This window comes from Cupressus sempervirens, chromosome 3, assembly GCF_028749045.1.
Source record: "Cupressus sempervirens isolate cs-2001-9-10 chromosome 3, ASM2874904v1, whole genome shotgun sequence".
NCBI lineage: Eukaryota > Viridiplantae > Streptophyta > Pinopsida > Cupressales > Cupressaceae > Cupressus > Cupressus sempervirens.
In genome coordinates this window covers 621,742,828-621,767,005 of record NC_143120.1, presented here as the reverse complement: position 1 = coordinate 621,767,005, position 24,178 = coordinate 621,742,828, and the positions used below count along the sequence as shown (strand labels likewise).

Genomic DNA, 24,178 nt, shown 5'->3' with positions numbered 1-24,178 from the left:
AAGGGAAGGCTAACCGGGTGATGTGGACTTATTATGAGGGTTCGGATTCAAATAGCTCAAAGCACCATGATGAGGATCCTGATGAGGAAGAGGGTGAACAGGAGGTAGATAGTGCTGAGAAAAAAGAGGCTCCAGAGCTAAATTTACAAGAGGCACGTCTGTCTAGTATTCAGAGAGAGGGATCTTTCAGACTTCAGGGAGTCTTGGCTAAACAGAAGGTTATTACTCTGTTGGATACAGCTACCACACATAATCTCATTGATGCATGATTTGTGGAGAGGCGTGGACTCATTACTGAGGAGTTCGAGGGATTGCGAATCAAGGTAGCTAATGGATATACTCTTCGTTGTGACAGGATGGTGCAAGATCTACCTTTGCGCCCGAACAACTATGAGTTCAAGGGGGACTATCATGTGGTCAACATGGGTGACATGGACATAGTAATTGGGATGCAGTGGCCACATTCTTTGGAGGAGGTTACCCTGAGACTGAAGAATATGGAGATACGATTCGAGGTGGATGGCAGGATTCATGTGCTGAAGGCTATCCGTAATGGTGATGTCAGGACGATCTCATTTAGGAGGATGGAGAGATTAGCCAGGCATGATGATATAGAGTGGGTGGCAATATGCACCTTGATGCCTACTCAAGAGGAGCAACATAAGACTGAATATCATCCGGATATTCAGAAATTGAGAACCAAATATGAGAAGGTATTCAGCAAGATTCCACCAGGCAGGCCACCAGACAGAGGCATTGAGCACATTATCAAGCTGGAGGAAGGCGCTAAGCCTATAATGATCACACCATACCAACACCCAAAACGACTCAAGGATGAGATTGAGAGGACCATCAAGGAGTTGCTAGCAATGGGACACATCCGACCAAGTAAGTCACCTTTTGTGTCTTTTGTTGTTTTGGTAAAAAAGAAGGATGGTACTCTACGGATGTATATTGATTACAGAGTGTTGAATAAGAGAACTATAAAGAACAGGTATCCCATCCCACGCATCAATGAGTTGATAGATGAATTGCACGGGGCTTGTTATTTCACAAAAATTGATTTGAGATCAAGCTATCACCAGATTAGAGTTCGAGAGCAGGATATTGAGAAAATTGCTTTTAGATGTCATTGCGGGCACTTCGAGTTTGTAGTCATGCCTTTTGGTTTGACTAATGCACCTACCACTTTCCAGTCCACTATGAACAGGGTCTTCCACCATCAGTTGAGAAAATTTGTGCTGGTGTTCTTTGATGATATTTTGATCTATACCAGGACTTGACAGGAACATTTAGAACACTTAGAGACAGTATTGAGCATTTTACAGAGGGAGTACTTGTATGCCAAGGAGTGCAAATGTGATTTGGGGATGACAGAGCTGTTGTATCTTGGACACATCATTAGTGCAGAGGGAGTGCGGATGGATTCTGAAAAGATCCGCGCTATTGTTGATTGGCCACCACTAGAGAACCTTACACAGTTGAGGGGTTTCCTTGGTCAGTGTGGATTCTATAGCAGGTTTGTCAGTGGCTACTCATGGCACGCAGTACCTATGACAGATTTGCTAAAGAAAGGGGCATTTGTGTGGACTCGGGAGGCACAGGATTGTTTCATGCAGTTCAAGGAAATAATGACTACATGCCCAGTATTAGCATTGCCTGATTTCACGAAGCCATTTGAGCTTCAATGTGATGCTTCTAGAGAGGGAGTTGGTGTTGTACTCATGCAAGACAAGCATCCTATAGCTTATGAGAGCAGGAAACTCAGAGTGACCAAGAGGTCATTCAGCATATATGATAAGGAGATGTTGGCCACCATGCATGCCTTGGCCAAATTCAAACAGTATCTTGTGGGCAGAAAATTTTGTATTAAAACTAATCATAACAGTTTGAGGCACTTTTTGGGACAGCAGGACCTGAATGATCGTCAGCAAAAGTGGGTGAGTAAGTTACAAGCCTATGATTTTGATATCACATATGTTAAGGGCACACAGAATGTTGTTGCAAATGCTTTATCTCGCAAGCCACACTTCACTTCTATGATTCAGATATCAGAGGATTCGTGATGCTTGATTGTAGCAGAATATGCCAAAGACACATGGGCCTCTGAAATAGTAGAGGGAACAGCGATCGACACCAAGTACACTCTTGTAGATGATTTGATCATTTACAAGAACAGGATTTACTTAGTCCCAGGATCGAAAGTGAAGCAATTGATTTTGAGAGCACTCCATAATTCACCTACAACAAGCCATCCTGGGTATTTCAAGACTTACAAGTTAGTTTGGGAGCGGTTCACTTGAAAGGGGCTTAAGGTTGATGTTTTGCAATATGTGCATGTCTTGTTTGCCAGCAGAACAAACAAGAGCACACTTATCCAACAGGGCTCCTACAACCACTTCTTATTCCTGACAGGAAGTGGGAGTGCATCTCCATGGATTTTATCACGGGCTTGCCCAAGGCCCAAGGGCGCTATTGTATCTATGTGGTGGTGGATAGGCTGACAAAACATGCTCACTTCCTCCCTATCACTACTACATACTTAGCAGCTCAGGTGGCAGAGGTCTTCTTCAGGGAGGTTTTCAAATTACATGGTTTGCCTCAGAACATTGTGAGTGACAGGGACAGCCGCTTCATGAGTCACTTCTGGCAGGAGGTATTCCGGTTGTGTGGCACCGAGCTTACACCTAGCACCAGTTATCACCCATAGACCGAAGGTCAAACAAAGATTGTGAACAAATGGGCGAAAGGGTATTTGAGGAATTATATGGCAACTCAGCAGTGAGCTTGGGTCAGATGGATATATCTCTAAGTATTGCTACAATACTACACACCATATGACTATACAAATCACACCCTTCATGGCACTTTACGGTCGAGGCACCCAGTTTCTTAGATTTGTTGTTGGGTGACAGTCGGGTACCCCGTGCAGGTGAACTATTACAGGAGAGTAAGGATATAGTTTCTACTCTCAGGGACAACATTGCTAGAGCTCAGAACCAGCAAAAGCAGTATGCAGACTAGAAGAGGACTGAGCGTAGTTTTGAGGTACATGATATGGTCTACCTCATGTTGCAGCCATATAGGCAGTCCACTCTCAAGAAGAGTGGTGCAGAGAAACTCAAGCCAAGCTATTATGGACCATTCAGGATTGTTAGGCGAGTTGGTGAGGTGGCTTATGAGTTGGAGCTTCCCGCAAATAGTCGAGTGCACAATGTGTTTCATGTGTCACGCCTCAAAAAGGCATTGGGTCAATGTGGTGCCTTCTACAGTATTACCTCCCTTGGATGATGAGGGAAAATTGATATATGTGCCAGAGGCTATCACTGATTTCAGGGAAAGGAACTTGAGGCGGCGCACTATAAGGGAGTATTTGGTGAAATGGAAGGACCTACCAGTTGAGGATGCGACATGGGAGAATGAGGAGATTTTTCAGCATCCAGACTTAAAGTTGCTTGAGGACAAGCAATTTCAGGGAGGGCAGACTGTAATGTCCCCATCTTTTTAGCATATCAGTGGAGTTCTTAGCGTTTACATTCTCCGAAGGCTAAGTGGAGAAATAAGGAGAAATTGATTAAATTAATTTCTTATAAAGTCAAAAGTCAAAAAAAAAAAAGAGAGTGACTTTATATTTAATTAATTTAATTTGAGAATGCATTAATTATTGGAAGGGGGAAGCTTCTAGTAATTTAATTTTCTAGAAGCACAACTAATTATTCTATTGCAAGGGAGAAGCTTCTAGCCAGTGCATTAATTATTGGGAGGGGGAAACTTCTAGAGAATGCAATTATTAAATATTTTATTTAATTATTGTATTGTAAGAAAGAAGCTTCTAGCAAGTGCATTAATTATTAGAAGGGGGAAACTTCTAGAGAATGCAATTATTAAATATTTTATTTCCTTCTACGAAGGTCAAGGAAAAGTATAAAAAGGGGTGAGAGCTTCATTGTTTATTATCCAATTTTGTGAATTGCATTTGATATCAAGTTGGGAGAAGAAACTAAGGTTTCAGATTTCAGCCGGCCATTGGAGAACGTCAACTCTTCAGTGTTGCAACCATTTGAGGTGGTGAAATATCCATTGAATTTGGCATTTGGGAGAGCTTCAATTCAGAAGTTCTATTTTGTGCTTAAATTGGAGAATAAATTTTGATTGCTACAGTACGCATGCAGGATGCCATTCTACAGTGTCTATGCTTGATTCATTTCCATTCTTGGGCATCACTATTATCATTGTACTTCATCAGCACATGATTTTGCTGTAATAATTCAGAATAAAAAAAATTTGGCATCATTGTTTGCATCTCATTTCCATGTATTTGCACTAATAATACCTAAAGAATAGCATTTGAATATTAGTTCCTTGAGGGGTTACTACAGTGGTATCAGAGCTTGCTTGCAAAGTGTTCGACGAAATGTCAAACAACTGAAGTATAAAGATTTTTTTGGTGTTTGAAAAAGTTATAACCTGTTGGGGTTATTACATCAGAGCAATTGCCTTTGGGTCGAGATCCCCCTCCAGGAAGTCATTGCCTTCAGGTCGAGATCCCCTTCAGATCGAGATCCCCTTCCGGCTGAGATTGTCTATGGATTGAGATTGCCTTCGAACAGAGATCCCCTTAGGATCAAGATTGCCTCTAGATAGAGATCCACTTCGGGCCAAAATCCCCTTTGGGCCAATATTGCATTTGGGTCGAGATCGCCTTCAGGACAAGTTCGCCTTTGGAACATTACATGATCACTCTCAAGAATAATAAAGCTTATGATAGAATAACAATGATCACATGGCAATCTTTTGTCAAGATATTTGCACTGATCTTCCATCAAGACGGTGAGTTCCCTTCATCTAGATCAATGATTAATCTTCAAGTGCAAAAACTTGTGATAATGAGGAGATATTTTCAATGATGATAATTTGTTTAAAATAGGAAAGCCGTCAATTTGTATCACCAACAAAGACAGCTATAAACCTCCATAGTTAGTATAACTAAAAGACCGACTTGCAAAGATTGGAATATAAAGAATTATGACAGACAGCAGTCAAGATGTCTTATCAAATAAATGTGAAAATGCAATGATTAATTTGTAGCAAATAAAGAATAGTCAAGCAGCAATTTATAATGTTGTGATTTCGTAAGAGATGATGGTCAGGAACTAAGTTGCTGGGAAGTCGACTATATTAAACTAACACCAGCAGCAGGTACTAAGGAAATTATTATGTGCAGTGATTAGTTGTTAAAGATTAATTTAAGATAACAGCAATTATCATCAAAAGAAGAGGTGTGACTTATTAATGAAAAGAGATTCCTCAATTCAGAACAAGTAAGAAGTGGGTGGAAGGAATGTGTGAAGATTTTATAGTTCATTCTTCTTCGTTTCAGTTGAGCGGCAGAGGAAACAAGACATGGACGTATGAGGTATCAGTGATGCTATAATCAAGAATGGTTCCATCAACTGCATGGGTATGAATACAATATCAATAATCTGAAACACAGCATCCAAACAAGTTGGGGAAAATACAAAAATTTCCTGAAGGTGAATTCAAAATGCACCAACACTCACAGAAGGTCACAACAGGTCCAGCTTATTAAAATTTTAAAAAATTCCATAATAGAGCATTCCTCCAAGAAATTTGGAATGCACCCAAAATGGTGAGACTGCCTCAAGAAAGCATCAATGAGCTCATTCCAATCTCTTCAATACAATGCCAATAACTGTACTCCATTCTGAAAAGGCTGGATCTCTTCAAAAAGGCTGGAGCAAAATATGATGTTAGTACAACCAAAAATGAGGGCATTACGTTTTGAGGCACGGAAACACATAATAAGCTTTGTAAGGATATCTGAAGAAACTAAAAATTCTCTGACCCAGCTTTGTGAACCATATTGGGAGTGATGCTCCAGGAGCTTCACACCCAGCAAACTCACCTTCTTTCAGTTTCTTGCAATGAAATATCATAAGGGGCTGCCCAACAAAGAAGGAAACAAAATGCTGGAAAAACAAAGCAGACATGGGTTTGGACAACTTAATATGCACATTATCTGTGCAGGAAATGGAAAATCTTAAAGCTAAGGACACGATGCGAGCTAAAGTATGGACCAATAGAGAACCAACCATCTTGGACAAGGTGAAGCATGATCAACCTACAGGGAAGTAGCCAGCCATCCTCCCTGTCCCTTAAGGCCTCTCTTAAGCCAGCCTCAAAAAAATGATTGAAGAGTACAAGTGTGTGGACTAGTACAATTGACTCACAAGAGAATTAATTGACATGTCTTCAAACAAGCAAATAAAATTCTCGCTTTACAAAATGTTCAAAGTTTGTCTTCATTTCAGGACTTTTCTTTGTTTCACAGTGCAGGTGAAATAATAGTGAATTCCTGATCCAGCTAATCTTCTTTTTTCTTCATCTTGGTGGCCTATAACAAGTTGTTTATAACTGTTTTTATGTTTTTGTGACTTTATGAAACCACTGATGGTTGATGAAAAAGACAGTTGCGATCAATCATACTATCTCCAATTGACATCTAGAAAATCCATCATTTAGCAATAAAAAGAAAATAAAATTGAACCAAGCAATAAGAAATAATACTTTAGTGAATAGTATAAGGCTTTTATTGGATGTTGTGGCTGCTTGGATCGCATCTAAAAGTGCACAAAGAACTTGTTTAGTTAAAATCATAGTTCGCAGACTCGGACTTCGAGAGCACTCAGAAAACCCAAAATTTTCAACTCTGTACTAAAAGTTAAATTATCTTAAAGGAGCCTACTTTTTACAAAATTCAATTACAAACATTTTGAAAGATATAATACATGGTATTGTAGCAAAAACATGTGAAAAACACATATTAACCAATGTTTTAACTGCATCAGCATTTTTGCCCATATTGTTCCTATGCCTATAAAAACTTGAGAGTTAAACTATTTAAAACCCACCCAAGAAAAAAAAAGCACTTCAGCAACTCAGAGAGTATTACAAGTTTGCAAACTATGGTTCCAATGACACAATCAAATCTATTCTATTTTTTTATCAAGAGGTCAATTTGAACTACCACAGTCATCATATTACCGATAGGACCAAGCTTGCTCGCTCTTTGGTGCATATGAGAGAACAAGTGTTGACAATTGAAGCTCCGCACAATATACGTCTTTGAGCGATTTATGTGAAATCACCTGCTTTCTGTAAACAAACACAACAAAGAAATTATGTTTTCATTTTGTGATCTACTTCATAAACTGTGCTATATAAGTCATGCATATCACAACTCATACACAAAGATGCAAATAAGATTTGTTGAAGGATGCAAGCTAATGCAATATGAACTTTGAAGCTAACCGCAAGAAATGTTTGCACCACAATGTATTTTAAATAGCACAAAGCTAGATAGATTTTTTATCATGATAACACATCTAGGTAGAAGATCAATCAATTGAAGAGGATGAAAAAATCTCTACCAATGCAAACTACACAGGATTTTAAAAAATTTATAAATTAGATTTATATATAGCTACAACTAGCATGAATCACAAAGTCAATACAAATTCTAATATTATTTTTCACTTTAACTCACAAAAACCAAACACACTAATCACACATATATTTGATCTAGTCACCTATATTCATCACCAGGTGAGATATTTAGTATTACAAGCAGCAATTCTGAAGTTCTGTTCTTATTTATTTTATTCTGGTTATGTCCATTCACATCTTCAATTGGGTCACTTTAGTCCTACCCCCATCTGATATAGAGGATAATGAGATTCCCCTCAATATAGATAACTTTCACAACTGATGTAATCAAGCACTCAGATGTTAAAAGTATCAATGCCGTTAGAGATAACAATTTGCGATAAGAATGAAACATAACTTTTTTTAGAAGAAAACTCAATAATTTGATTGGAATTTTCCATGATGACAACTCATAGAAAAGATGACCTCTTCTGCATTGTCCAAGGGTATTAGGATCTAAAAATTAACCAACAACCTTGCTAGAAAGTGTAATGGACCCTTCTCAAGCATAATCAATTTGATGATAACCTATTTTCCGAGTCTTCTAGTAGGTTGGTGTTTTAAGAACACCAAAGTTCTTGGAGAGCACAAGTTCATCTTGTAAAAGTTTTTCTGCATGGCAACAAACGTAATTGGTGGTGTGGATCTTCATGACACTTTTAGAATTGATTTTTTGCCTTTGTGAGTCTCTCCAAACTTCTTGGAAGAGCATATTGTTTTTAGAAAGCCACCCAATTGCCTCTAATCATCATCCCAAGTATTCACTATCATGTGGCTGAAGAGCACACGATTATACTGGGGGTAGGGGTGAATCAGCATTAAAATAACTTTAAAACTTCTTTTATCCAAACAATTGCTTTAATAACTTTAAAATGCTGAAATCAACAATTATGCACATGAACACAACGACAAAAGGATTTTACGTGCAAACCTAATACAGGTGAAAATCATGGCAAAATAATTGTTTTTCTATAAACTTGTTCTTTTACAAAGATTTGTAGGCTACAACCTACTAGCGGCTCCAACTGTTACATCCCAATTTTTGACCTAATTTAAAATATAGTTGTTGAGATTCACATGAAGTCAGTTGGCAGTTTAATTTGTTATAATCTTGTGAAATGGTAAGATGGTTAGTCATTATAATTTCAAGTGAAGATAACAAGTTAGTTGATCATGTATCACGAATTCATTGAATTGAGAAAATGGTTAACCATTATGATTATTTATGATTAAATAATTTATTATGATAATATAATTTAACTGCGGAGAATTTCCTTGCAGGAAACACGTCGAAGGGTTGGAAGCATTGTCAGAAAAGAATTAGGCACAGGAGCATCACCATCACTAGGCAAACGGGTTGAAGACCTAACGACTTGAAACAGGATACATCTGTGGGACCCGCATGAGCTATTTAAATAAATAATTTGAAAAACATAAATAATTGGGTTAAAATATAAAACGTGCCTCAAACGATTTAATATGATCTTTAACCTTATTATTATATAGATATATCTATATACGTATATATAAATATAAAAATGAGATGGCACCATTATAGTATAATAATTTAATAAAGTGATGTCACCCCATTAATATTTACATGTACATATATAAATATAAGATTATAATAATATTTGAATTATAATCTTCCAACTCTATTCTTTTTTTTTTAATATTCTTTGTTTTTAACCGATTAACACTTGGCATGATAAATCGTTTTAATACTAGGTATTCAAATTAAAACAATTGGAATTTGAATCGGCTATAATCTTTTTAAACCAATAGAAGCCAAGAAGCCACGACTAGTTCTTTAAGAGAAGTCGTACCAAGACCTCAACTATCATCCTCATTTTTCCTGCTACGTATCTTATTTTACATTCCAAGCTGAGTTCATACTTTCCAAGTTGTGATAAGAGTCGAATTTTTTCAGGCCGACTCACCATGCTTCTGCTACACCCAGTCATCACCATTATTCCTCACTTTCACCGGACCCTGCAAATATCCGGATCACATTATAATCAAGAGTGGGTAGTGCACTAAGTCGAGCAAGAATACTGGTTCGAGGATGGCAGGAGGCCAAGTTCCAATCAAATTCCCAATCGCATACATAACAGGTTACTATTATTCTTCCGTCATGTATTATACTCCCCTCTTTTCTAATTTAAAATTCCGATTGTAGTCGGCTAGGTTAAGAAAGACTAACAATAGAACTGAGATTATAATATGAATACTTGTTGACGGCTCTCATGATTTCCATATAGTTATGTTGATCTTTAATTACTGAATACTACAACCAGAACTGAGAAGTTGAAATGATAGTTGTAGAGTATTGTAATGATTATATAAACCATCACCATTATTTCGAATATCAATGGCATTAACCATACAGTCTCGATCCATGACATAAAGAATAGAATGCTCTTAAATTCTCTAACACCTAGGATTCACTGGCAATGAAGCCATGAAATGGTGAAGAGGTGTAAATAAAACAGCATGATCATAATCTTTCAAACACCTAGGATTCACCGGAAAAGAAGCCATGGAATGGTGAAGAGGTGGAATGAATCTGCAAGAACACAGAAGAGAAATCAGATATGTTTAAATTAATTAATGAAACAATAAATTCTGCAATCTTCAAAAATATCCTTTTCAAATCACAAATTGTGATAAGTTAGAATATATATGTTATTCATGAATTTGTTGGGAATCAACAGACAAAGTCGATTGCTCTGAGATCCGAACACCTAGGATCCACCGGCTATATAGCCATGGAAAGGGTGAAGAGGTGAGATAGAGTCTGCAATGACTTAGAAAATAAAAGTCAGATATGATACATTAAATCTAGAATAATATCATTTAATAGCTCATGCATGATCGTGTTATTATCTCCTGCTATCAAGTCTAGTGGTGAGGTTAGATACCATGATACTTAGTAGATGACAGATGTTCCAAGTCCAATTCCGGGTAGGGAGGGCCTTTCTCATTGGAGATTGTGTGAGAAATAAATTAAGCTCCAAGGTTGGGTGGTTAAGCCCCTGACAATGTTTCACCTCTTCTCAAGATGTCGGACGTGTGTCAGACAGAGATAAGCTTTACATTCAATTGTTTGTCAAAAACAGGTATTTTTACTTTTATGATGTAAATGCAAGACTAAGGTAAGATTAATTGAGTTTTATCATCAATACAATTATTTTACATTTAGTTGCGAGAGAAAGATTTATTCTGATGGATTGTTATATCAATCTCTCATTTATATGAATAATAAATATGAGCATATCCTCTAATATTATGTTATCGCCACAATTAAGCAATCGAAAGGAAAGGAGAGATACAGTGGTATTTGAAGCCCTAATTGATTCAGTGGTATCTAAAGCCCTAATTGATACAGTGGTATGTGTTACCCTAATTTTATATAGTGGTATTTAATGGTAATCATCATTTGATTTTGATATAGCGGTATTGGATGGAAGTCGTTATATGATATTGTTATAGTAGTATTTGTGGACTAATCTGGGTGATTGCAGAAACATCCCTACAATGATTTCTCAGTTCAAATTCCATGGTATGTGGATTTTAATTTCAATAGTAAATTCATTGATGGTGTTTTAAGTTCTTAGTTAAGAAATTTTGTTTAACTGTTTTTAACCGTCAATCTCATTCACATGAACATGACTGATATAACTTTCTTCCTATGAAAATGAAGTAATAAATATATTTCTTGGATATGTTAGTTGTTAATTAAGACCCAGAAAAAGTAGTTGTTACGCCAACCCCTATGTTTATGAGCACCAACTCACTAGAAGCTACAACTCCCACACTTCATAGGCTCTGACCTAGTAGCAGCACCAACCTCCACTACTGTCTTTGTGAGCACCAACCCACAGCACACAAACTGCTTTTCCACCTTGATTAAGTTGCTTGCTTTAACCGAAGATGTATACCTTCTTAACACAATTGCTCTACACCGAAAGCGTATACTTCTGTATTTTTCTTCAACAAATCTGCAATCCTTTTATTGATGGACCTTAGTGTAGATATCTTTTAACTCTTTAAAACACATACTACACACACACACACACATCTGAATAAATCTATTCTTTTATCTCATTCTGAATTCACACTCCTATCTCTTTACAATATTATATGTAGACACACACACACATCTGAATAAATTTATTCTTTTATTTCATTCTGAATTCACACTCCTATCTTCAAATCTGATCTGTCCTGATATTTTTAACTTCACTCATCACACTCTGATGTATATGTATAAATCAGATTGAAAATCTGATTTTATATATGTATATTCCTTTACACTTTTTACACTTCCTTATATTCATTTACCACTTACTCATCTCTCTTTCTTTGAATCAAATGCTTCACCTTTTATATCTTAAAAATATAAAGAGATGTAACCATTTAATTATGAAAGGGTGTATCCTTTCTTAAAAAAATACTAATTTCATTATTTATTCATCTTTACCGTTTCCATAATAACTTAATCCTATCGTTGAAAAACCTTCTCCATTTGCTTCATATGTATTCTAACACCATTTATAGCATTTGAATCTCTGACGGCATCTCAAAGTAAAGCATGCCCTGATTGATGCATCATCGTTTATCAACACTTTTCTCCCATGTGTGATCACTAAAAACTTATCATTGTTTCTTATGTCTTTGTATTCTCATTATCATGCTTTGACTACAGAGGTTTCTGTAAGTTCTAATGAATTTGTTTACAGCTACAGAGGTTTCTGTAAGTTTTAATGGATTTGTTTCAATCATTCCCAGAGCCTTTGTATTTCATATGGAGGCACCAATGTTAACTAGTTCAAGAGTTCATGTGCATGGCCGTCCCTCTTCATCACCTATTTTGACTTCAGAGTATTCGCTGTTTGATTATTGCTGGAAACAATCATTTCATTTTGTGAAGATTCCTCCATCCAAACGGTGACTTCTATATGCTCCCTTAATTATCCATAACCATACGCTGCTTTGGAAATAATCATCGCTGACTGGAATGAAGTCTAACTCTGCTATGTTGTTTCATATCAATAATTACCCCTTCAAATTTATTTTGGTTTCATCTTTACGTAGCTGTGTATACAGATGTCATTGTATAACATGTGACACGGTGTTTTCGTTTGTCATTTCTTCCCAGTATCGACTTCAGAAATTATTTCTTCCCAGTATCGACTTCAGAAATTATTTCTTCCCAGTATTGACTTCAGAAATTATTGCACTCATAACCATTCAAGCTTTTGTCTTCTTTTTCAACAAGATTGCAGATAAGACTACTAATATCACCGTCTAATCTTCACATGTCTTCATGATGCATCATTTACTTTAAATTCTAAGACTTCTTAATCACTGCTACCTGTTTCTATGTTACCATCTGCATTATTCACGTTGTTTATATTAGGTGCATAACCAGTGCACTGCATATGAAGTGTAATGGCCCTTTCTTAAATTGTAGTGTAATTGTTCTTAAATCTAAATGCTGCTTTCCAGAATCAAATCGCTGCATACTGTTCTTTGCCATGCTTTTCATGCTGACAGGATTGTTGCTTACAAGTCTCGGTCGTTTAATATCACTGAAAATACTTTGTATCAATTGCTGCAAGGATCATTGTCATTGTTTTTGTTTCTTACAAATGTTTCTTGTGGAAGACTCTTGACAGCATCGCATAGGAATTCAGCAACCAGGCACATCCCAATATGTTTCTTTTTATCTTCTCTATGTGCAATACATTCATATTTATTTTTCCTTGTATTAGTTGAAGTATTCAATCTCTAAAATAAAACTCTCAACCAGGCCAAAATAGTGACATCATTGTTTATGAGGTGGTGCGTATATGGTCACCACATGCTATCTCCAATAGTAGTTCACTGTTTTGATGTCATTCACAATTCAATTATTGCTTTATATTTTCTCATTTAAATCACTGCCAACCTGGGAGTGTTGTATGATCTCTATAATGAGTTATTTCCATCCTTTCTGTATTGTACTGTTCGCTTTCAATTAAGAACCTTTTCATACTTGTAATAATGCCATCTTTGTATTTCTCTTTTGCTTTCTTTAAATCAAACCTTTAAGCTTTATTATTCTTAATGATAATATTTCAGAACTCACTTCATCCTCCCTTTGATATTGATGATGGTTATGCTAACAAACTTGTTCTCACTTGTGAAGTCCTTTGACATCAATGACAATATTTCCATTAGTGGGCATGATCAGAATTCACATTCCATGTCATTCAAGTGCTTTCCATGAATTGGGTAAATTTTAATTTAATTAGGTCATTTGAAGTCAAATTCTTAAAATGTTAAATTCATTGTAATCATTTCTGCATGATGATGTTAGTGATGTGACATGATGGCTTATGATCATGTCTAGTTTATATTGTATTTGGACATGGATTAGGATTTCTGAGTTATCAAATGGATATTATTGGATTCATTTTTGGTATTTAATGTTGTGGATATCTGCCTTTTACCTTCAGTAATATATGCTCAATGATAAAAATGGATTATTTAAATGATTTAAATTAAATGTTTTATTATATGAAGATATGTTGTTATGTAGTACTACACCACTGCTATGCGTGGATTTCCTGGTGGTGCCAGTTCGAAGTGGGAATAGAGCCATAGCCGCTTGTGAGATCTACATGGTGTCTTGTTCTCCTTCATGTAATTATACATCCTTGTGTGCTTCGGCTATTATATATTGAGCATCTACACTTGATGCTTGCTTGTTTACTGAACATGTACCGAGTATATTCACCCCAAGTTCAGGATCTAAGTGTGTACCTATATCCCCAGCAATGGTACTAGGAGATCGTGACTTTGACCGTTCACATTGAGCCAATGTTGTCCCTATATGGGCAATGTATCTAACTAATTTTTATTATAACCCTTCAGTAATTGGCAAATCCGGATTCATGATGCATTATGTGATTAGTCCTGTGAGCGTGTCTATCCATTAAGGATGTCATGGAATATGTTATCAAAATGCTGATTTAATTGATTTAATTTGTTTTTATTACCAGCTAATTTGTCATAGTTGAATTCCAATTACTTGGAATTGCCTAATTCATTTGGGAAAAGGAATCAGTTAGTTTATTGAGTTATCTAACAACCTAGTTTATAAGTCAATTTGATAAAAGTGTTTATATTCACAAAAGGGAAGTTTAATTCTCACTTTTCCACTTGCAAATTCATGTTTTGTAGATAAATTCCTCAAATCCTCTTTAGACATTTTTCTTGATTTGCTCGTTGGGAGAGTTTGGCATGTCGGATCGTCACGAGGTTGGTCTCATTGAACTCATAGCAAGAACCTCCTTTGTAGAATGTTTTGCCGCATTCAGCGGGTTTTTTATTTTGCGGTTGCAATTCCTAGATTCAAGCATTTTGTGTCGTGGGGCTTTCTCGTTTCTTTTGTTTTGATCCGTTTTAGTTCTCATTTTTAACTGCTATGTGGTTGGAGGTTGATTACTAGTGTTTCCCTTTTTTTCATGTGTTAATTCAACCTAGTTGGACGGGAACGAATTTTTTTATAAGTTATGTGATTTAATTTGAAAGTTTTCATAGAGTTATGCTGCCAAAATTCACATGTGAGCCTGTAGCTCAATTTTTATATGATTTTTGGGTGTTTGACATCATTTTAGAGGTGGGTTTTTTATTTCATCAAATTCCAAAATGTTTGCTTCTTGGGCATTTTTCTTGTCACCTCATTTTGTGGGAATTTTGTGTCATGTGTTTGGGACTTGGAATTGGAATGTTAGTTAGGCTTTCAATCTTTCCATGGTTTTACTTTGTGGCCATTGGGATTCATGCCAATTTTGTACTCCCAGCAAGATGCTTGGTTGAGTGAGTTTATTGTGCTTGGTGATTTTACTGCATTTCTCATATCCGACCCTTGCACTTATTTATTGATTACTTTTGTGAGTTGGTTGTGTTCACACACGAGTACGTGCATATGATGGGATCTTGCAAGAGAAGAACTCTTGAATTTTGGTCAGTTGAGTGATTGTTCATTTGGGTTGGGAGTTTGCATTGCCTACGGGCACTCATCGTGTAGCGAGCATAGGTATGTAGGGTAGATGTGTGAAGTGGCTTCTCTCAATGACCCCATCCCAAAAGTGATCGACAAGGTAACGTGAAGAGGTTCTAACAAATGATAACCAGATTAAACTAATGGGATAGTAAAAATAAAGGATAGGATAAGAGAACACCTCTATGTCTCAAAGAGTCTCGAGGGAGCCAGTGCGAGGGTGTGGTATCTCTATGTTCTTTAGTCTTCTATGGAAGTTGGTGCGAGGGTACAATGTGAGACCTATTGTTGGAGTTGAGCCCTACCAGGTACAAGGCCTCCCAAGGGAGTTGAGCCATGCCATACACAACTTGGGCTTATTAATGCCAAGCAATTATATTCCACTAGAGTCCCTACATAGTTAGCCTATAGCATGTTTAGCTAGTGACCTGATGTGCTACATTGTCTTCATGACCATCGAGTTGTTGGCATGCATTGATTAGTATATGAATAAGCCAAGTATACTTTGACTTATGTGATTGTGGGCGGGTTGCTATCTACATGAGCAAGGTGGGGTGGGCCTGAGGGTTCTACGTAGATGTGGGGTGTTGCTACCTATACCACAACTGGGGATCAAAGTACAGAGATGGTCTTCTTCCAACTTCGGGATTGGAGCTTGATGCTCACTTGGATTATTTGATGTTATTTCAGAGTTTGGTACTTGTGGTTTATGATTTTCCTTGATGCATATGAATATCATGATGTTGTATTATCATTGCTATGGATTTGACATGTATTGGTAGGATAGCATATTAGATGTATTCGTTTTGTTACCCTGTTATATTGATTCTATTGAGTGCTTATTCCTTGAGATGCATGTATTTGGCACTCCTTGATGTGAAGATTTATTTGACGCAACTGATTACATTAATTCCTTGTATGCAAACTAGGTATTTAATCGTACATAGTCAACAAATCGTATAATGAAATGATACTTCATGTTTCATCGCACGTAATAGAGAGTGGCATCGCACAATTCTTGGAGCTTTATCGCTGCAATAAAAGAGGTCATCGTACTCAATCCAAAGTTTCATCATGCAAGTATCACATGCAATTCACCAGATTATCACATGGCTCTTGAAGTTGTATCATACAATGTTGATAGACAAATATCGTACCTCAAACAGTAGTCATTTCCCATCTTGTTCAAAGGATGAGACCTAGTGATCTAAGTACCCTTTTGGGAGGTGCTGCTTCCCAATTCAGTACAGATCGCCCTTGGGGAGTTTCGGGGTCATTTTTAGATGTTTCATATTCCTTTAAATTTTAAACTGTAAAATGACCTTTTATGGCTTAATCATTTAGAAACTTGTATTTGGGTATTGAAATGAATATCGTATCAAATGTTAGTAAGGCTGTAAAAATCCCCCTTGGTCTGATATAAGAAAATAACATTTGACTCGAGGAATTTTCCCAAACAGTTGATGTGCAACCCGGATGCTGTGAAAGTTGTTTAGTTTCTTCAATATGCAAATGTTTATTTAGTTTGAGGATGTTTGTCAAGTTTATCAGATTTCCATACAACTAGAAATAACACAACAAACTCTTGCCAAGGAACCAAAATTAAATCTGAAATGGTGACTAAAAGCAGACCTAAACCAATAATATAATGCTCTCAGATTTATTCCAGAACTGCACTCAATACCAATTCAGTGGTGTTAAACATCGTAGACCTGATTATCCCTCCAGTTTATCACTTATAGATGGTAGGCAACGTGCATACAAGCGAAAGGTATTGTTCACATTGGCTTGTTCTTCAATAGACATGCGTTTTGAAAATACCACTGTATTTACATCGCTCATGTATTCTCGGAGTCCACTGTCGTGTTTGCGTGTGCCGAAAGGGAGCTATCCGCAACAATGAATGACATTACTGCTGCTGCATCCACGCATTGATATCTATTTAACCCAACTGTAGGTGGTGCTTAGGATGAAGCTTCTGCAATACTGGAATGAGGGACATGCAGTCATGTTGGATAACTACCATGACCACATCAAAAGCTGCTAACCTGTCGTTCCTTATACTCCCTATAGGGTTCTGACATCTGGCCACAGATTGTAAATGTGCTTGCTGTAGGTGATCAGACTTCTAGTAAAACCAGCCTGTATATTCCCTAGCCCACGTTAATCTGCTATTAGACTGCCCCAGCCTTGGACACGAATCAGAGCCAACGCAAGGCAAGTTCAACTGATGTATTTACCTCTCCGATATGGGATGACTGCCAACCTTGCCTGCCGTCCACACATAAAATATGTTATCTGCTGTAGGACTTCAACAATGCAAAATATTGTCACTGTACTGACTTCTTCTACTGCAAGATAAATTTACTTCTACCTCTGCCATCCCAAACACAAGATTGTCCAGTACTGACCATTATATGCTAGAATGTCTTCAAACACCAGTTCTGCTGCCAAGCTTCCACTTCTTAAAGTCTTCAATGCAACAACTTGGAATCATAGTTCTGAAATACAAATGTGAGAGGCTAGATTTGCATCTAGTCTCACTGTTTTTCCATAAGGGGTTTCGTCCTTAGGAAGTATCCAGTCACAATAAGCAACCTTTTAGGATTTGTTTAATAACATATATTCGTTGTGTTCGACCCAATGTAGCTCCACGCTTTTATAACCTCGATATGAGGGAAGACACAAACAACTAGGCAATGTGGCAACAAAAGCCAATTTCGTCTTTTAGTCACTTAAGTAACTTTATAACTTTATAACATTAAAATATTTAAATAAATCACTTAAACTTTAATATCTCTTGAAATACTTCTCGGATTGCCATGCCGTCTGAAATAAGAATCTCTCCTCATAATTCCCCATGTGACCAAATACACTTTCTAAAAATAGAAAGGGTTCATCTCTATTACCCCTACCTTACCATACATAGTAGTATGGCAAATGGAGTCCAAATGACAACGAACGAAAGCCAAATCCATAAATTGTTGAATGTCGGAGATGAATCAATCCTCAGAAGACCCTCTAACCATCCTCATTAGCCTATGAGGATCCAATATTAGGCTAATCCCTAAAATTCTGATGTTGGCAACTAATGGGGACATTACGGTCCTCCCTTCCCGAGATTGCTTGCCTTCAAGCAATCAAGCAATAATAGTGAACTCCAACCTCCACCTAGATCCCAAATGAAGTAGTATGTGACACCCCTGTTAACATTGAACCAATTGCATACCACTAACATCATCAGGGCCAACAACATAACCTGCAGTATAGCACTCAAAATTTGTGCTAATGATGTAGTAGTTAGAATATCACTAGAAGAATCCCCCACAAGAAATATCTTCATCATGGTTCTCGCCCATATAATATAAATTGGACTGGAATTCAAATCAACAATTCCTTGAAGAGACGCAGCTACAGGAGAACCATATGCACTCATGCCAACTTTATCAACCATAGGTGTAGCCACATCAAAATTTGTGGACACAGGAACGTTACTAACTGTCGCAACGCAAAATTGAATCTTTACAGATGGTGAAAACTGAGCCCAACTCCACTCAAGTGAGTGATCAACATCAACCTCAAACGATGGATTGTCATAAGATAATGTTAAATCCATGTTAAACGTAGGATTATTCATGAAGTGAACATCAACACTTTGTTGATTGATAGTATAACATGACTCTATTACTACATCGCCCACCTCATTAACAATAACAAGTGCACTACCATCAAAGCACACGTATATGACCACTTGCATACTGCGAAACTCCTCATTGGATGGCTCAGCCGACACAGAAGTGGCTGCTGACATGACAATATCCTCGCATGCTCCTACTCCCACTATTGCTGCATTGCCATCAAATACATGATCTAGGGAACTCATGCCAACAACTAATCATTTAACTTAACATAACATAAATCCTCATCACATTCCACCTCAATTGTGCCCAACTCATGCAATGTCTCATAAGAAAAGTCCCACAAATCTAAAGCCACAACTGTATCATCACCTTCCACCCTTAGAAAAAGTGATATCATTCTCTGCTCAAATCTCGGCTTTGAAATCAATTGGTCATCTGTTTGTGATTTTGATTCATATCATTCACTAGCACATCCAACTATTTCACAATACCCTGTATCTCAGAATCTCCCTCCATTAGTGGAGAAGTACGCCCTCTGCGGGTGTAATGAATACCAAACCTTCTGTCACCATCCATAACACTGAAAACCAAGTCCCCCACCTGTGGGTCAAAAGAAAAGAGATGAGCATTCCTCACAGTGTAATGTCAATAAAAACTCCAAATCTTTGTCAAGGGCTCATCGTCATCAAATTGGAAATCAGAAGATGGCTCCAACCTCTAACTTTGAACTATGGGTTGAGTAGGATCTTGGGAAACCCTCTCAACAAGCCCAACCAAAAAATCCCTATTGGGAAGCATTGTAGCCAAGGTCTCTACAATCTTCCTCACCAATCATCAAATAGCACGAGAGCCCCGAATGAGAGCACCCTAAGATATATTGTATGAAACCTCCCGCAAATCCGAGCTCTCAAGAAAATACTCCATGAATGACTCAGTACAGTAGAAATTATATGTGGAAGCATCAATCTGCTCCCTTGCAACCCACAGCTGATCTCTCTGAAAATGTGACAATGTCAACTATCCAATCTTACCAGCTGTATGAAAAGAAGAAACAGGTTCACTTCCAGTAGAAGGAACCAAATCACCATGAGAGCCTGTCTCCACTGATGCTCTCGCCTCCTCTGGACATATTACACTCATATCCTGGATGAATGTGTTCACCACATCATCACATCCCTCATCCTCAACCGTAGAAGCATACTCACCACCAACCACAATATGTAACTAAACAGGGTTTGGGGCTGGTGTTGACTGTACCCATTCTAACTCCACGATAACCTCACCCACTGTGACTGTGACTCCTGAAGAGCCAACTGAGTATACTAAAGAGAGTCCACCATCACCTCAAGCTCCCAGGTGAGTTCAACCACCTCCTCCTCTTTCCCTAACAACGCCTCATAGCAAGTGCTACAACACTTTAGAAGGTAATCTCTGTCATCAACTAACTAAGAGTAACTATGCTTCAAGATCCTAACAGCCTCTTGAAGTGCATGAACCTCTGCTAGGGAAAGACTACTATCACCATGCTCATCTGACAGTAGGGCACCCCAACCACATGTAGCTAGCATATGCCGAATAGCATCATAATGATCAAGAGATGAATAAATGTCACTATCACTCACCTTTAGCTGATAAGTCACATGATGCCTTTGTAACCCTTGACTCCTATGCAAGCTCTGTGTCTCACTAACTACACTATGATAGGAAACTGAATCAGAACTGTCCACCGCAAGATCACTCATACATGTGCTATCGTCCTTGCACAACTTTCCATCCGAGATACAACTACTTAGTGCCGCCATCCACCAAGGATACTGACAAATCTATTGATCTCTGAAAAATGGGTCCACCATCAACACTGCAGATAGGACTAGAAGGTGTTGTACTAAATACAAGTAAATCTGCATCATGGACACCTGTCGGAGAAAACTGAAGCTTTCTTCCTTGCAACCTCGATGTTAGCCTTCTAAAGGTAGAAACTATATACTCCGTCGTCCTCTCAACTATCTTTGGATCTAACAAGCTCTCTGTTAGCCTCTATTGATGAAGTTTAAGTTTTTCCATACTCTCCTACAAAGCATTCATTTTCGTGTTAAATTCCTCATTACTCCACCGGCATCTAGAACTACCAGTCCTCTTATGTCTATCCATAGGGAAAAAAACTAGAGTGCTGATTGCTCCAAATGGGACAGCAAAACTGAAAATAAAATAACTTTCCTACCCCACAGGATGGCAGGAAACTAGGCTCTGAACAAAGTGCTTCACTTTATTTCTCACAAAGAAATACTCTTCAAACCATTCAGATTAAACCTTTTGTAAAAATGTTTATGATGAATCCTCATAAAAATATGCCTCTGTTATAAATCCACAGGCTGGTAGGAAGACCAGCTCCGATACCACTATAATAATCCCCTTGGTCTGATATAAGAAAATAACATTTGACTCGAGGAATTTTGCCAAACAGTTGGTGTACAACCCAGATGCTGTGAATGTTGTTTAATTTCTTCAATACGCAAATGTTTATTTGGTTTGAGGATGTTTGCCAAGTTTATCAGATTTCCATACAACTAGAAATAACACAACAAACTCTTGCCAAGGAACCAAATTTAATTCTGAAATGGTGACTAGAAGCAAACCTGAACCCTCAGATTTATTCCAGAACTGCACTAAATACCAATTCAGTGGTGTTAAACATCATAGACCTAATTATCCCTCCAGTTTATCACTTACAAATGGTAGGCAACGTGCATACAAGCAAAAGGTATTGTTCACATTGGCTTGTTCTTCAATGGACATATGTATTGAAGATACCATTGTAGTTACACAACTAATGTATTCTCGAAGTCCACTACTATGTATGCGTGTGCCAAGAGGGAGCTATCCGTAGCAATGAATGACGTTACTGTTGTTGCATCCACACGTTGTTATCTATTTGACCCAACTATAGGTGGTGCTTAGGATGAAGCCTCCGCAATACTAGAATGAGGGATATGTAGTCATGTTGGATAACTATCATGACCACGTCAAAAGCTACTAATCCTATTGTTCCTTATACTCCTTGTGGGGTTTTGACATCTGGCTGCAGACTGTAAATGTGCTTGTTGTAGGTGATCGGACTTCTAGTAAAACTAGTCTGTGTATTCCCTAGCCCATGTTAATCTGCTATTAGACTACCCCGGACTTGGACATGAATCAGAGCCAATGCAAGGCGAGTTCAACTAATGTATTTACCTCTCCGATATGGGATGACTGCCAACCTTGCCTGCCGTCCACACATAAAATATGCTATCTATCGTAGGACTTCAACAATGCAAAATACTGTCACTGTACTGACTTCTTCTATTGTAAGATAAATTTTCTTTTACCTTTGTTGTCGCAAACACAAGATTGTCCAGTACTGAGTTGTATATGCTAGAATGTCTTCAAACACCAACTCTGCTGCCAAGCTTCCACCTCTTAAAATCTTCAATGCAATAACTTGGAATCATATTTATGAAATACAAATTTGAGAAGCTAGGTTTGCATCTAGTCTCACTATTTTTCCATAAGGGGTTTCATCCTTAGGAAGTATCTAGTCACAATAAGCAACCTGTTAGGATTTGTTTAATAACATATACTCGTTGTGTTCAACCCAATGTAGCTCCACGCTTTTATAACCTCAATATGAGGGAAGACACAAACAACTAGGCAATGTGGGACAAAAAGCCAATTTTGTCTTTTAGTCACTTAAGTGACTTTATAATATTAAAATATTTAAATAAATCACTTAAGTCACTTAAACTTTAATATCTCTTAAAATACTAGTCTGATTGCCATGCCATCTAAAATAGGAATCTCTCCTCATAATTCCCCATGTGACCAAATACACTTTCTAAAAATAGAAAGGGTCCATCTCTATTACCCTTGACTTACTATACATAGTAAGTATGGCAAATGGAGTCCAAATCACATCGAACGAAGGCCAAATCCATAAATCGCTAAATGTTGGATATGAATCAATCCTAAGAAGACCCTCTAACCATCCTCATTAGCCTATGAGGATCCAATATTAGGCTAATCCCTGAAATTCTGATGCTAGCAACCAACGGGGACATTACAAAGGCTAATGGAACAAAAATTGTATGGTTAATTCACTTAGATGGAAATGTATGTATTGGTAAGTAGTGAACGCTTGGGGATCTTTGGTCAGTTGGTTTATGTCTTCCATTGCGATCTTTTGAATGTTGAAAGCATTTTATTATGTATTTCTTAAAAAACAAAAATATGTTAGTCTATATTTATCCTTGTTTCCAAGGATCTCCGGGTGGAGCATTACATCTAATCCCAGTTACTAGACTATTATGCTCTCTTTTATGAATGTTTGGTTGATGTTCCAAGCTATTTTGTAGAGTTACTTAGTCTTGTGTGTATTTTGGTGAGTTGGGTGTGAGTGGGTGGTGATTTCTAAGTGCTTTCCTTGATATCTAGACCTGTTATAATCAGTGTTACCCAAGGATGTGTTTCCAATATAATTTGACATGACCTGGAAACAAGGATATCCCAGAAACTCGGAAACACATCCCATGTTGTCACATAGCATTAATGTTTAAGTTTTGATAGTTTGTTTGATTTTTACTCTCATGTAAAATGTCAATTTAAATCATTTAACACAACAATTTATGTTAAAATTCTATAATGTATAAAGCATGCTTTACCCATGTTTTCATTTGATATTTCAAAATTTCCCTATATATTTTGAATTTTCCCTATTTTTTATATAGCTGTCCCATTTGCCATCACCTCAGCCCCCAAAAATAGCAAAAATAGTATCTGTCCCAGAAACTTGTTTCCCTATTTACCCACTCTGGGAAATCAAGATAAAATAGGTTTTAATGTGTTTCTAAAAGATCATCAGACCCACATCAGCACATCCATCAACATTTACCAAGGTATATTGTTGTATTTTAACTGTTACATGTTTTATTCATTTATTTAAATT

At 37.3% G+C, this 24,178-nt stretch overlaps 1 protein-coding gene across 4 annotated transcripts in view; it reads right to left on the bottom strand.

Moving 5' to 3' along the window:
* The window catches only part of LOC149568201 (Protein prenylyltransferase superfamily protein), a 318,133-nt gene that overhangs the window by 202,484 nt on the left and 91,471 nt on the right, over positions 1-24,178 (bottom strand). For all 4 annotated transcript variants that reach the window (XM_089821208.1, XM_089821207.1, XM_089821209.1 and 1 more), the window contains exon 5: positions 7,066-7,176. In XM_089821208.1, coding sequence (XP_089677334.1) covers positions 7,066-7,176 — 111 coding nt within the window. The remainder of the gene's footprint in view (positions 1-7,065; positions 7,177-24,178) is intronic.